The 13053-nt window shown below is 48.6% G+C and overlaps 7 protein-coding genes across 7 annotated transcripts; 3 read left to right on the top strand and 4 right to left on the bottom strand.

Annotated features, from left to right (window-relative positions):
- Positions 1–551: 551 nt before the first annotated feature.
- On the bottom strand, positions 552–2255 carry N7516_011372 (glycylpeptide N-tetradecanoyltransferase swoF; the record flags this gene model as incomplete). Its single annotated transcript, XM_057224090.1, has 4 exons — positions 552–749; positions 812–1595; positions 1654–2095; positions 2174–2255. 4 exons carry the CDS (start codon positions 2253–2255, stop codon positions 552–554), a joined length of 1506 nt encoding a protein of 501 aa, XP_057069230.1.
- A 521-nt stretch (positions 2256–2776) lies between these two features.
- Positions 2777–4477, bottom strand: N7516_011371 (tetrahydrofolate synthase; the record flags this gene model as incomplete). Its single annotated transcript, XM_057224089.1, has 3 exons — positions 2777–4174; positions 4247–4384; positions 4460–4477. The coding sequence occupies 3 exons, from the start codon at positions 4475–4477 to the stop codon at positions 2777–2779; spliced, it is 1554 nt and encodes a 517-aa protein (XP_057069229.1).
- Positions 4478–4842: 365 nt separating this feature from the next.
- Positions 4843–5239, top strand: N7516_011370 (uncharacterized protein; the record flags this gene model as incomplete). The annotated part of the gene is given in 3 exon segments (XM_057224088.1): positions 4843–4919; positions 4936–5063; positions 5082–5239. 3 exon segments carry the CDS (start codon positions 4843–4845, stop codon positions 5237–5239), a joined length of 363 nt encoding a protein of 120 aa, XP_057069228.1.
- Positions 5240–5244: 5 nt separating this feature from the next.
- Positions 5245–5502, top strand: N7516_011369 (uncharacterized protein; the record flags this gene model as incomplete). Its single annotated transcript, XM_057224087.1, has 2 exons — positions 5245–5298; positions 5377–5502. The coding sequence occupies 2 exons, from the start codon at positions 5245–5247 to the stop codon at positions 5500–5502; spliced, it is 180 nt and encodes a 59-aa protein (XP_057069227.1).
- A 379-nt stretch (positions 5503–5881) lies between these two features.
- Positions 5882–6824, bottom strand: N7516_011368 (aminoglycoside phosphotransferase family protein; the record flags this gene model as incomplete). The annotated part of the gene is made up of 2 exons (XM_057224086.1): positions 5882–6234; positions 6287–6824. The coding sequence occupies 2 exons, from the start codon at positions 6822–6824 to the stop codon at positions 5882–5884; spliced, it is 891 nt and encodes a 296-aa protein (XP_057069226.1).
- Positions 6825–9423: 2599 nt separating this feature from the next.
- On the bottom strand, positions 9424–11642 carry N7516_011367 (putative phosphoinositide phosphatase (Sac1); the record flags this gene model as incomplete). Its single annotated transcript, XM_057224085.1, has 3 exons — positions 9424–9600; positions 9661–11387; positions 11438–11642. The coding sequence occupies 3 exons, from the start codon at positions 11640–11642 to the stop codon at positions 9424–9426; spliced, it is 2109 nt and encodes a 702-aa protein (XP_057069225.1).
- Positions 11643–12041: 399 nt separating this feature from the next.
- Positions 12042–12983, top strand: N7516_011366 (Rab family GTPase; the record flags this gene model as incomplete). Its single annotated transcript, XM_057224084.1, has 5 exons — positions 12042–12108; positions 12178–12197; positions 12257–12283; positions 12367–12558; positions 12636–12983. The coding sequence occupies 5 exons, from the start codon at positions 12042–12044 to the stop codon at positions 12981–12983; spliced, it is 654 nt and encodes a 217-aa protein (XP_057069224.1).
- Between the last annotated feature and the right edge of the window lie 70 nt (positions 12984–13053).

Raw genomic sequence — 13053 nt, 5'->3', positions numbered from 1 at the left:
TAACGAGGTCGGTGCTGCTCTGTATCACACTGGCTGTTGGGGGAGATGAGATGGGTGCTTAACAATGGGATTTTCTTGGCTAGAAGGTATCGTCCAGGAGGCTCAGCTTGACTGTGTTATCGTCACCATGAAAAGGCTAATTGAAGAGCTTTTGCACAACAATTGTGCTAGGGAATCAAAAACTATGGCACCAGAGACACTCCCCAGGGAAAGTTCGGTGTTTCGGCTTGTCTGTATAGTTAGGGGCCTTATGTTGAATTGAATTTCCTCGCACTAGCCAGATCTTAGCTCTTCTGACAGCCTCATAAAAATATATAGAGAGGAAGGCATTCGCAATAGATTTTCGTAAAATAGCCCAAGTACTTTTACCGTTCCATGTCAAGGTCAACACTAAATACGCTAGCAGCAGCTACAAGTCTGGCCAAACCATCTTGGTATATAGAACAGTTTGTTTTATTTTCACATTCTTTTCTCATCGCTAGTACGGCACAAGGAAAAGAAATTCGTTTTCGGGGTATCCGACGTTAGATTTACTAGCCAAAGCGTCAAGTCTACAGCATGACGATACCGACACCTCCCATCTTCGACTCATCGGGCAGGTTTTTCTCGTTGATTCCACCACCAATAGGCGCAGCGCGGTAGTTATATAGGTAGAAGTGGAGTTGGCCATCACCGGCACCGAACTTGAGATCCTCGAGGAAGAGGGGGTTGTCATGAGAGGTGAGGGCATTGAAGACATCGAAACGAGCCTAGAACAAGACAAGATTAGCATATAACATCAGAAATCAGAGACCCCAAGATTCCAACATACATTCTTTGCACAAATCAGAGCATCGTTCATCAAGAGCTGCAAGCGCTCCTTGAAAGCCCGCTTATCGTCGGAGAACGCGGTTTCGGTCGCGTAATAGTACAGGTATGCGGCATGGACAGCATCGTGCTTAGGGTTATCGATCACAGTAGACTCAAGATTGTAGAACGAGACAAAGTCGGTAATCTTGTGGGTTTCCGGGTCTTCGGCAACGTATGACCAGACAACCTGGTCCTTGCCGGGCTGCTTCTTGTACACCAGCCAGTGGTCGATTTCTTCCCGTGTGAAGGCCTGGTTCATATCAAAGCGTCGCATGTATCGCTCCAGCAGATCATAGACGGCATCGATATCCTTGGATTCCATGGGCCGGAGGCCAGGGGTCGATGTCTCGCTGGGGAGATGATTCTTAGTAACCTGGCGGGCCTTGGTCGAGCCATGGGGCAGAGGCGAGAAGCCAACATCGTAGAGCTTCAACCAATCCAGAGAGCGGTGGTAGTAGCGGCAAGAGCTGACGGGTGTGGGCAGGATGATACCACCAGTGTAGATGGCCTGGTAGATACCACGGAGGTAGCAGCGGCGGGTAATCTCCTTGATCAGGACAGGAGTTAGGCGCTTGGAGCGGAGCTTCTTGTGAATACACAGGAAGTTGATCTCCGTCACCTTGAGGCGCTCGCCGCGGACGCGGAGTTCAGTTGGGACACCGCAAATGGATGCAACCAACTTGCGCGACTTGGTGGCGCGCACACCAACATGCCATTCCTTCTTCCAACCGGGAGACATCAGAGCCCTATTTATGCCGCATTAGCGTTTTGGAATAGATACAAAGGTCCAAGATTCAATCGTACCAATGAAGGAACGATTCGGAGTAATTGAAACGGAACATGGCGTTATCATCCTCAACATAGTGCTTGTTAAGAAGCTCATAGAGCTCCTTCAGCTCCTCCTCATTCGTCAGGTCAAGAGTGCACCACTCGAATCCCTCAATGAGCGCATCGGGGGTCTTGGAAACCTTCTCCGGGTCGATGACCTTGATAGGTCCCTGAGTAATCTGCTTCTTTCCAGCCTCTTCAAAAGCAGGCACTGGCTGTGTCTGCCAAAACTTGTATGAGGCCATATCCTTCTGGTTCTTACCTCCCACTGCCAATCCGGTCATCATCTGCGAGAGGTCCATGTTGTGTAGTAGGGCTGCGGCCTGGTCCTTGTCCATCGCAGCTAACTCGTTCTTCAGGGCCGGATTTTGTTCGAGGAGTAGGGAAGCGAACTTCGGGGGAAGCTTCTTTCCTGCTTCTAGAATTCGAATGTCAACAACTGCGCATCTGCAGGCTAGGGACCTTGGTACCCAGTGTGGGTGGTTGAGGAGCCTACCATTACCCGAGTCGGATGGAGCCCCAGACTGGTTTTCATTGCGCTTAGGGGCCTTGCCCTTTTTATCGCTGGAATCCGACATGATGTGTTGGGGGAGTTGAGGAAGAAGGAATTGGGCCCCACGTTTCAAACGGCGGATCTCTGGTGGGGGTGCGGGTGACTTAATAATACACGATATTCCAAGGTTGGGATACGCTCAACACAACTTGGGTGCAGTACGAAGTACATATGTAGTTATTTAGACTGTTATTTATGGACACGTTTCACCCACGGAGTCCGTTTCACCCTGGTCGGAGTCCATAAGTGCTCCACTGAGAAGAGTGAAGACCCCCTCAACATTGAACTTTTAGTGGCCTACGTCAGGAACCTCGGCATTCACATATGCAAAGCCCATGTAGTTAAGGCACGTATAGGGGTTCAGATATGTATCATTCAAATGCATTGTAAACTATGTTGAGAATCGAAGAATTGTTGAAATCCAAGCAAAAACACCTCCTATGTCCGTTTCTATGCTAAGCCAAAGGCCATATCTCAAGTGTTGATACAAGAATACAAGAATGCAAGAGTCATTTGGAGCACCGGGCTACCAATCATCGGGGAATCTCACGCGTCGGTAGGTGGCTTCGTCTCAACTACGTCGAGAAATCCTCCGACCAAATGAATGCTGCCGGTGACAAAAGTCATGACCGGAGTTTCGTCCTTCTGCAGGACCTTGCGTTCCTGACCCGCAATTTCCCGCGCAAAGTCAACAGCCTCCTCAATTGTACCGAAAATATGTGTTTGAGCGTGAGGGTCAATGGCATTCCACTCCACCGCAAGAGACTTCTGGACCCGAAGATGTTCGAGGTCGTCAGCATTGGTGTTCATGCTAACCAAGTCGGGTCGGAAGCCCGCCTCTTTGTAGGTGATGTTCGTGCAGAATAGGGCGTGAGTGAATGGGGTATCATTTCCAAGCGCAGAGGCGAGGGTCTCGTGGAGAGCACGAGCAAGAGCCGTGCTATCACGAGTCTGTTGGTTGAAAATCAAAATCCGTGTCTTCTTGGCGGCTACATCCTCGGACGAGGAGTCGGCCTGGATACGCGACGCAAACCACTGGCCAGCCAGACGGATGCTCTCCAAAGTATGCCCGCCATCAATATACCAAGAGACGTTCTTCTCAAATCGGATTTCACACCGGCCACCTAGGCGAGTTTCCTCGAGTCCAGTCTTGAATTTCGCCGGTAGTGGTGCTTCCATGATATTGTCCGGAACATCGATATCAACCTGGCGTAAGAGATCCGCGGCAGCTGCCACTGCCACCGAGGCGTTGGTGTACTGGAAGTCTCCAGCCAATCCAAGGGTGATCTTGCTGCTCTCAGGACGAAGCTCAGAATGGCCAGCTACGATTTCCAGGTGAGCGCCAGCCTCCTCGGCGCGTTTAGCCAAGACTTGTTCCGCACTCGGAGGTTGTGGTGCCGCGAACCCATTTATGCCACGCTTGAGAATGCCACCCTTGTGCCACGCAATCTCCTCAATCGTATGACCAAGCATAGCAACGTGATCAATGCCAAGGCTACTGATCGCTGTCACCTTAGGCTGTGGGATCACGTTGGTACAGTCATATTGACCACCGATTCCACATTCGATCACCGCGGCGTCCACGCCCTCGCTCAGGTAGGTATGGAATGCCATCAAAGTCAAGTACCGGAAATATTGTGGTTTCGCCCCAGGCTCGGTAGGATCCTGACCCGCCATTTTAGCAGCCTGCTCCAGGCGATCCCATACTTCGAAGAAATAGCGCGCAAACTGTTCTTCGGATAATGGGGCATTATCGATCTTTATGCGCTCACGTGCGAACCGAAGGTGCGGGGAGGTGTAGAGACCGATCTTGAGGTTGGATCCGGATTGATCCGCATCTTTTCGGGAGTATTGGGAGAGGATTGTGGAGATGAATGCCGAGGTTGATCCCTTGCCTTTCGTGCCGGCGACATGAATCGCGTTCAGCCGATTTAGGTCGGAAGGCTAGAGAGCGTAAAGATCCCACATTAGCTTCACTCACAAGGGATCAACATCCCTACCATCAGCTCAGCACACCTTGTATCCGATGCGCTGCAACCAGTCCACTGTCTCCGGGAGGGATAAATCGTTCAGCTCCTGCCTCGTTTTGGACTTCTTGAGCGCCTCCACAATCGCATAGTTGGTTTGCAATGAGTTAAGCGATGAAATCGCAGCCTATCCATCCCAATGTCAGCATATGCCATGTCTTGTCAGAAGTAATCCCCTGTCGCAAAGCTCCGAGTAGCATACCTCGTATGTTCGAGTCATAGTGGGCGAATGAGTTGAAACTCGCCGTGCGTGAAACTGCCAGCGAATAGAGGTCCAAAGCCTTCTCATGGACAACTGAAGCCCGTGCCTTGAGTCCTCAAACGAACAGGGGTGGTTAAAGAAACCCTGGTAGCTCTTGTCGATTTATGATTCCCTGGTTGATCCCACCCGCTCTCCTCGGGAAACCCATTTGGCTTTAATCGGGAAGATCACGTGCTTGGCATACTACGTAGGAAATGAAGTCAAGCTAACTACAGTAAAACCTTTTCTATTAAATTGTGGGTTGGAAGAGACATGAGTGGCAATATATAAGTGGCATAACCTCCTTCCATTTCTAAAATATTTTTTTTCCCCTATACTCAGCTATGTCGACTGCAATAATCAACGCTCTGGTCCCCCTTTGGAGTACCAGTCCATTCCCGAGCGGATCGATGGGGCCACTGTCAATATTCCAATAGTCTGGAAGAACTTTACCCCGACATTCAACGCTTCACAGCTATAGCTCTCAAATTTTCCTACCACCCCGGTAGCCCATCTGAGCCAAGAGTTTTGTTGATCGAGCGAAACGGCAAAAATAGCTCATGGGGTAATACCTAGGAGCCAGGAGGAGGAACTCCAGACAAGGAGGACCCGACTATCATCCATTCTACGGCCCGAGAAAGCGGGGAGGAGACGCAAATCTCCAGGGCTAGCCTGAAAGATTTGCTAAAGATGCTATCACGTGTTCTTTCTATCACGAAGATAGAAAAACCGGCGATATAGTCCTTATGCGCACGCTCGGATTCATCATAATCGATAACGAAAAGACGATGGCGCAACGAGTCTAGTCTAGCGAGATGCAACAGCCGGTCGGCTAAAGTTCCGTCGAAATCAGTGATAAGCATCTCGATCATTGCTAGTTCACTGAGGACGAAGTTCGCAGTGCTGCTCTATACGTGAAAGGCACTCCACCGGGTCCTTTCGCTATGCTTCTGGCCAAAAAGGACATGGTTTTACTTGCCTTTGAGTTGTTCAGACAATCCTAAGGCCAGAATGTGCCACCTTCATTTGATATAGTGCGCTAGGACGAGGCGACAATGTAAGCGGAACGGGGCAAAATGAATGAGTTCCTTAGGCGCCCTAATGATGCTACATGGAGAAAGCTTGGTATTATTTTTCAATTTTGATCTTTGTCCGGAGCATTAAAACGGTAATCTACCGCTAGCAATTGATTGGTCAGACAAATCCACTTTCCCATACAAATTGTACCTATGTTGTATGTCATTTTGGGCTTAGCAGAGAATCTGGTATTGTCTCTCTACCGGTTATCGGCGCAGTTTGTCTAATAGTGACTTGAGTGGATTGGATTGCAGATTCCTCAAGGAGTTATTGTATTTAGCAATCCGGACATGAGGCAGTTCCCAACTAAATCAATAGCTTTTCCATCAGGAAAGAGTGCATGAAAAATTCAGCGTGATACGGTTGAAGAATTTGCATGAGGTAATCCGTCCAATCACTTTGCCAGCCCCAGGTAAGTAGAGCCTTTGCGAATTCCCAGTATTCTGGATACCAACCACTTAGCTCCCAGTCGATAATGGCGACCACATTTCCATCTTTCACCATAATATTCTGAGGCCGGATATCACCATGTGTGAATAAGATGCGGTGGGATTGAGGAAGCATTCCACTAAGAAAACTTGTGATGTGGCGTTTTGGCGCATTCTTTTGATAGGTATTGATAAGAGCCGTGTTAAAGTCTTGCTCCGAATCGAATGGGCCTTGAAAAGGAATTAGTTCAATTGAAGAGGTCACTGCGTGTTCGTGTTCTACCTTTATTAATAGAGGTCGATAAACTATGGTCAGTAACAGGACCATGATCTATAGAGCCAATATAACCAACGTTCCCTATATCACGGATCTCTTGGATATAGCTCGTAAGTTGTCTTGAAATATGGGATTTGGTGGAGACGTCGAAAGTGTCCCAAGCTGTATAGAGTGTTTCACCGGCAATAAAACTCATGAAGATGTAGGTATCGTAAAGGCCCCCGTAATCGCTAGCATCACGATCAATTGGACCGTACGTATAATATGCGAAAACTTTAGGTATAGGAACCCCTGTACTCTGCGCAATATGAATCATGGTTTTGGCCTCGGTAATGTTGATATGAGCACCAAACTTAACGACGACTTCAGGTGATATCTTCACGATAATGACACCTTGGCAGAAAATTAGGTTGCTTTGGTCCCGACAAAATTGGTTGACAGTATCAGGATGCGGCAAGCAAAACCCAGGGGCACAGTATTGTATATTCAACTGAGGCTCGGAAGTCGAAGGTTGAGAACTGCTCAACGTTGTAGTGGACGCCATCTTTCTAGGCCTAAGAGGATATTTTCTGTACGGATGACAGGCGCGGGTGACAGGGAGAGGAAAATATAAAAGATCGCAGAGTCGAGCATGGAAGAGGTCAAAACAAAACATACGACTCGGGCCATGAGTCACGTGCGAGCAAGCTACTCGTGACAGTTCGTTTTGTGCCCTTCTAGAATCGCCCCTGTCTATAAGCTATGTCGGATTTCCTGTGGCTATAGGATTCCTGTGTCGACTCTTTAAATTTTTACAAAAGCCATCGTCAATGCATGTTTATATAGAGCAGATTGGCAACCATTACCTGTCTTCACGTCAAGCCACTCAGACCCCTGCTCTAAAGTCGGTGCGCTGCTGGCTGATTAGACTAATAGATGGATATATTTTGAATCTAACCATTAAATTTAAATAGCGAAATAACCTAATTTCTCTAGTAATTGTATGGCTTCAACCGTCGGATCCCTCTGATGGTATTGAGTCCTACCTCTCCGTTCCTGGACTTTCGATATGACGGTTCGCCATTGTGTCTGTTCGGATATTCCCTTCCTTCCTCCTTCTCTAGTTGAGACCGATACTTTGACTTTGTTGTAGGCTAGATGCGCGTACTCTGCTAGTGGCCACGTAAAGCTACGCACAACGGAAGGCACGAAGGACGCGATGACCACCATAGATCCATAAGCGGTCTGGCCAACGGCTCCATAATATACAACTTGCAATAAGGAATGTGGCCCTCGCTCCCAAACAGCTGAGGATGCCTGAAAGACGTGGACGCGGCTGGCAACCGAATCCCCTAAGGAGACCAAGATCACGCTTACGACCAATTGAACGTAAGCGTAAAAGGATCGAGGGCGCGGTTCTCTTGTAGCCATTTCGGGTAGATCACAAGAAGTAATCTGAAGATTGAAAAACTCACAATTACCATGCCGTCGACGACGTTGTCTATGAGATTCTAGAATGTGATGGTCAAAATAGGGTCGCTTGGGGTGACGAGGTCGGATTTCGCATGGTCTCGCAGGACGGCCACAAGATTGGCAAGGGCTAGCCGATATGTCGCTGGCGAGTGCTTCTGACCAAGCAAGTGTCCTTCGTATGAGATATTGTCAATCTGGTTCCTTTTTCTAATTCCTCCAGTATGTGTTATGAAGACTCTTTCTTAATCAAGGCCCTAGTAACCTGACGATGACAAAATAGACACAAGCCAGGATCCACCGTACGGAGCCTGTTCTCCAAATACCGAGTCCGCTAAAATTGCCATCAATTACATGGTAAGTTCCAACAAGATGCTCTTTCTGTACACCCTTTTCTTCGTGTAAAAACATTGAACTGCTTTAGTTGAAGAAGCTGCTGGTGTGATAAAAGCAATGGATGAGGGCTAAAGCTGTATGAAGAGACTAGCAAGGAGCGCTCTGTTTGGGCCAAAGATTCAAGGCTCGCTTGAAACGTCTTCCTCTCTTGTGCTCGAGTCGCCTGGTCAATTTGCGGAGGGACAGGGTCTTTCGCACTGATAGCGGCAGCTAGCGAGATCTGTTGGATTCCCTTGGTGCTCTTCATTGTCGTTGCAAGTACAGGTATAAGGAGGTATGCATTGTAATAAAGAACTAAGCTATCCCAGTATTATACCTTCGGTTCTGTGTGTTCTACAACATAGACTGGTCATGTTTCTAAATGTGGGGGTTGTTGATCGGCGCAGGTGCCAAGATTATCCCTTGCTGGATATTACAACAGTTGTATCTGATCTTCTTCCGATTCCGCAACAGAGTAGAGTAGGAAAATGAATATGCGCTGGAGAGAGCGGATACGGGAGAGGGCCTATCATCATAGCTTCTATAAACCAGGCCAATCGCACTGAAGAAGGGTATATATCATGTACTCTGTACTCCGTAGCATGTGTATATTCGTTGTATCATAATCCAGTAATGCCCTAATTTGGTCCACTGTGCTTGTCTGATTCGCTATCTCCTTATTCCAGACTCTTTTCTGATTGCTGCTCAAGCATTTTGTACTTCTGTTTACTCCGTACTACCTACAACATAGGTAACACTTTGTTTCCTCTTTAACCCTAACTGCTGACTCCATAACCCTACTAATCATGCATCGTGCTTGCTGCTTATTTTTTGAACTCTCACGTTCAATTGGTTGCATGCTTTTGCAACGCACACCTATAAGTTCTTCTTCTGGTTGGCTGAGCGCCTATGTCGTGTTCAGATTTCCCATGTTGTACTCAGTACCTTTTTGAGGTTGAAATATGCACCGATAATAAGTTTGGAACGGGTGTAGGCCTTCTAAAATGTTCATGTATTGGCTAAGCGAAGGAGAATCTGAGTAGCAAGAACGATGGGACCGACTCAAAAACCATGGCAGCCGCATACAGCTGGAAACCCTCGTGGTCCCGAGGGAAAAAAAAGAAAAGAGAAGAAAAGAAAACAGTGTATCAAACAAAGGAGAAAGATGATTAGAATTGAATTGAAGGGGAAAGGAACAGAAAGGAAAATGCCGGCGGGCCTGTAGTGGTGAAAAGAATGGTAATAAAACATACAGCCATGGAGTATACAGAAGATCAGAGGGTAAAAACAAATAGCCGAAGAACGCCGGGGTGAGACATTTACTCAATCCTAGTCTTGCCCTCTTCCAAGAACACGAGACGGGCATTGCTAACACCACGCTGGTGTCGTCTGGCAGGGAGCCAATTACCGATGATGGGATCAGAGCGTGCTTTGATGAGAGCATCCTGATATCCCTCAGCGCCAGCGACCGGCGTGTTCAGCTTGGGCCAATTCACCTATAGAAAACAGGGTCAGTGGGACATACTTCGGGTTTGTCAAGATGGTAATGAACTTACATAGAGCATGCCGTGCCCATGCACGAAACGGAAACAGTAGACCGCCACCAACAACCAGAAAATCGTGAACAAGCGAAGCGGCCAGACAGCGGCATCGGGCAATCGCCGTGTGAAAAGCGCTACCAAAACCATGAACACACTAGCAGCGAGAACATATGGAACTGACTGGATGACAAGTGGTCGTTGGTCAAGGAATAGCTGGATATTCGCGAATGTTGAGTCCGATGGGAGATATGTGCCCAAAAATACATCGAACCCATCTTGTCGAGGGCCGTCCATAAAGTTGTTGCGTACATATCGCGTGATGGAGTTGTTCAAGTCTTGCAGCATGCCGGCTCGCGTACGTTTGCCAGTCCGAGTGAAATCTGTCTTCAGGGCACCAGTGCCGGAATAAGTCTTGGAGACAACATCTGCGTTGTCGGCCCAGATATTCCGGAACAGGTTTTCAAACTCCTGGTCATCGTTGGCAGTCTCTCCGGGACGGAGAACGCCTGCATCCATAAGCTGCCGTGTAACCGCCCAGCGGCCGAGCATGCTCTGCACTACATTAGTGCGGTCCAGGCAATCCATACAGTTTGTTCGGACAACACTCGTTTGCGTAGAACGAGTATCCAGCTGCCCACCAGCAGCACCGGGACTCTCCACTCCGCGGAAATAACCACCCTGGGTCAGCCCATCGTTCAGGCGGCCCATAAGCAACTCTGCACGATGCCACTTGAGGCCCTTAGTCTCGTTGTGGAAATCAAAGTACACATAATGCAGGCGGTCCATCTCTTTCTGCTTAAGCCCTGGTTCCAAAACATGAATCTTTTCAGAGGTGCGCTCATCAGCATCGGTGCTTTCAGACGTGGAAGTGACTAATGTGCGAACCAGCTGCTCATATGCGCGCTTGACATTCTCCTCCCTGCCCTTCTGGTTCACGAGATTGACCATGTAATTTTCTCCATAGATGCGGATCTGTTCGGAGAAATGCTTCCGCGCAGCTTCGACGGAAGTCTCGACTTCACGGACCTGAAGCTTCGGTGTGTATTTGAGGTCGTTAACTTCGGCCCAAAACACGGGGACACTGCCTCGAGTTTGAACAAAAGAGTAGACTTGAAGGTCTTGTCCAGCTTTGCCACTGGTCATTGATTGACCTCCACCAAATCCAGATAGTCCACCGGTCGAGTCATTCAAGATCACAATCTGCTCGGTCTCGTTGTAGTTTGAAACATTGCCTTGCTCGTCAATTCCGCGAGAGAAGTATCTTGTTCCGGCCCGGTGTCTAGATCGCCGGGTGATAAGCGCGAAGGTGAAGGATGTTGACTTCACTCGAGCAGGAGTAATGCGCATCATGCCGAACATCACTGGCAAGATATAGGGGTCAGCTCCTGGTTGGGGACCGTAGCGAATTCCACTTGTGTCGTTTGTTCCGAGGCTGAAGTTGATCAGATCCGATTGAATGAAGCGATTCCAGAAGAAGCGGTCGTCTGCGCCCTTCCACATCGGAACATTGGGGGCATTTTGCGACTGCCGCTGGAAATTATTGGTGATATCGAGCGAGTAGGAGAAGTACATGGGTCCCCTTCGAAGCAGGTCTTTCACCACTGTAAGATAGGCATCTTCGTCGGTATCGTGCAGCGGCCGTTCTCGCATGGGAAGGAATTCTGTTCCGGCAACTTTGTAAACCATATGACCGCGCAATCGTCCCATGGGCTGGGCTTTGGTAATAACAATGATGTATTTATCTGTGAGCGTCAGCGCAACCTCCTGAGTTTCTATTTGCGAGCGCAATTACCAAGCTTCAACTTGAGGATTCCAAGAATTCCAGCAATACTGGAAATGCGTTTGGCACCTGGAAGGGGGCCATCGTTCAAGCGTAAATCACCAGTTGGTCGGTCGACTACTAGAGTAGGTGACTGGCGTGATGATGGTGAAGTAAAGGCATAGTGGGAGGGTGACGCGTGTAGGTTGATATCCCGAAACGGGAGAATAGGAGCCATGGTTTCGAAACAGGACCTCCTGAGTTGATTACAAGAGAATAAAAAGAGAATATGAAAAAGGAACAGGCATGTAAGTAGTAAATTCAAGCCGAGTCTCTAAACAAGTCGCGGGAAGGTACAAAAGTAACAGCGGGCCACTGTGGTCAGTACCGCAGCCACACCGCCCCGCTGCTCCTGTGGCTGGGCCTTCCGTCATCTATTCCTCTCTGCCTTAAACTACGAGGATCTTTTGAAGTTGGTCTTGACATCTTTAAATAATTTGTACTCCAATACCCTTTGGATCTTACATTTTCCTTGACTCTTCTATCGGTCTTAAGACCTTGAACCATATATCCAGTTCCTCCATCCTTTCATCTTCCTTCCTACCCTCCCTCACATCCTCCATCCTCTCTCCTGATCATGGCTTCCAGGCAAGCAGCAGGAGCCCGCCAGCCAAGATTTGCCCAGTTCAAGCTCGTCCTTCTTGGTATGCTCTGATGTTACTCTGCTTTTTATTGAACGTTGAATCTATGGCTGACATGCGCTATGCTTATAGGAGAGTCCGCCGTCGGAAAGGTTTGGGATACCACTTGCGATCTTCTTTATCAGCCGCTGACTTGACCGCTATCTTCCAGAGTTCGCTAGTCCTCAGATTCGTTAAAGTGAGTCTTCAACGATCATCACATTACTTCCCGTGGCGAGCCGAGCGTACATGGAATAATAAAATGCTAATCTCCTGGTTCAGGACCAATTCGATGATTATCGCGAGTCGACGATCGGAGCTGCCTTCCTGACACAGACCATCTCCCTCGATGATACTACCACAGTCAAGTTCGAAATCTGGGATACCGCTGGCCAGGAGCGGTATAAGTCGTTGGCTCCGATGTACTATCGCAATGCCAACTGCGCTGTGGTTGTCTATGACATCACTCAAGCTGTAAGGTCCAGTCCTGTATCGTGTCTTTTGACTCCATCGCCACTATAGAAGCTAACATTCTTGGAACTACCATATAGTCGTCGCTAGACAAAGCCAAATCATGGGTGAAGGAACTCCAACGCCAAGCGAATGAGAACATTGTGATCGCCCTAGCAGGTAACAAGCTTGATCTTGTCACAGAGAGCCCTGATAAACGAGCAATTCAAGAGGCCGACGCAGAGGCCTATGCACGTGAAGCGGGTCTGCTTTTCTTCGAAACCTCTGCCAAGTCCTCGACGAACGTCAAGGAACTATTCACCGCCATCGCCAAGAAACTACCTCTGGATCACGTCGGTCCTCGGAACATGCGGGCGGCCCCTCGACCCGGCGTTGACTTGCGACCGGAGGCCCCTGGAACCCAGGGTGCCGGTGCGTGCAATTGTTAAACAATTACCCGATCATATTCCCCCTTAGCCAGTGTGCCTTCGCCTCACCCACTGTTTGACAGAAGGCGTA

This window comes from Penicillium verrucosum (assembly GCF_028828655.1).
Source record: "Penicillium verrucosum strain IBT 35672 chromosome Unknown utg000005l_segment0_segment0, whole genome shotgun sequence".
NCBI classification, from domain to species: domain Eukaryota; kingdom Fungi; phylum Ascomycota; class Eurotiomycetes; order Eurotiales; family Aspergillaceae; genus Penicillium; species Penicillium verrucosum.
The sequence above is the reverse complement of the archived record's forward strand: the minus strand, read 5'-3'. Positions and strand labels throughout refer to the sequence as shown.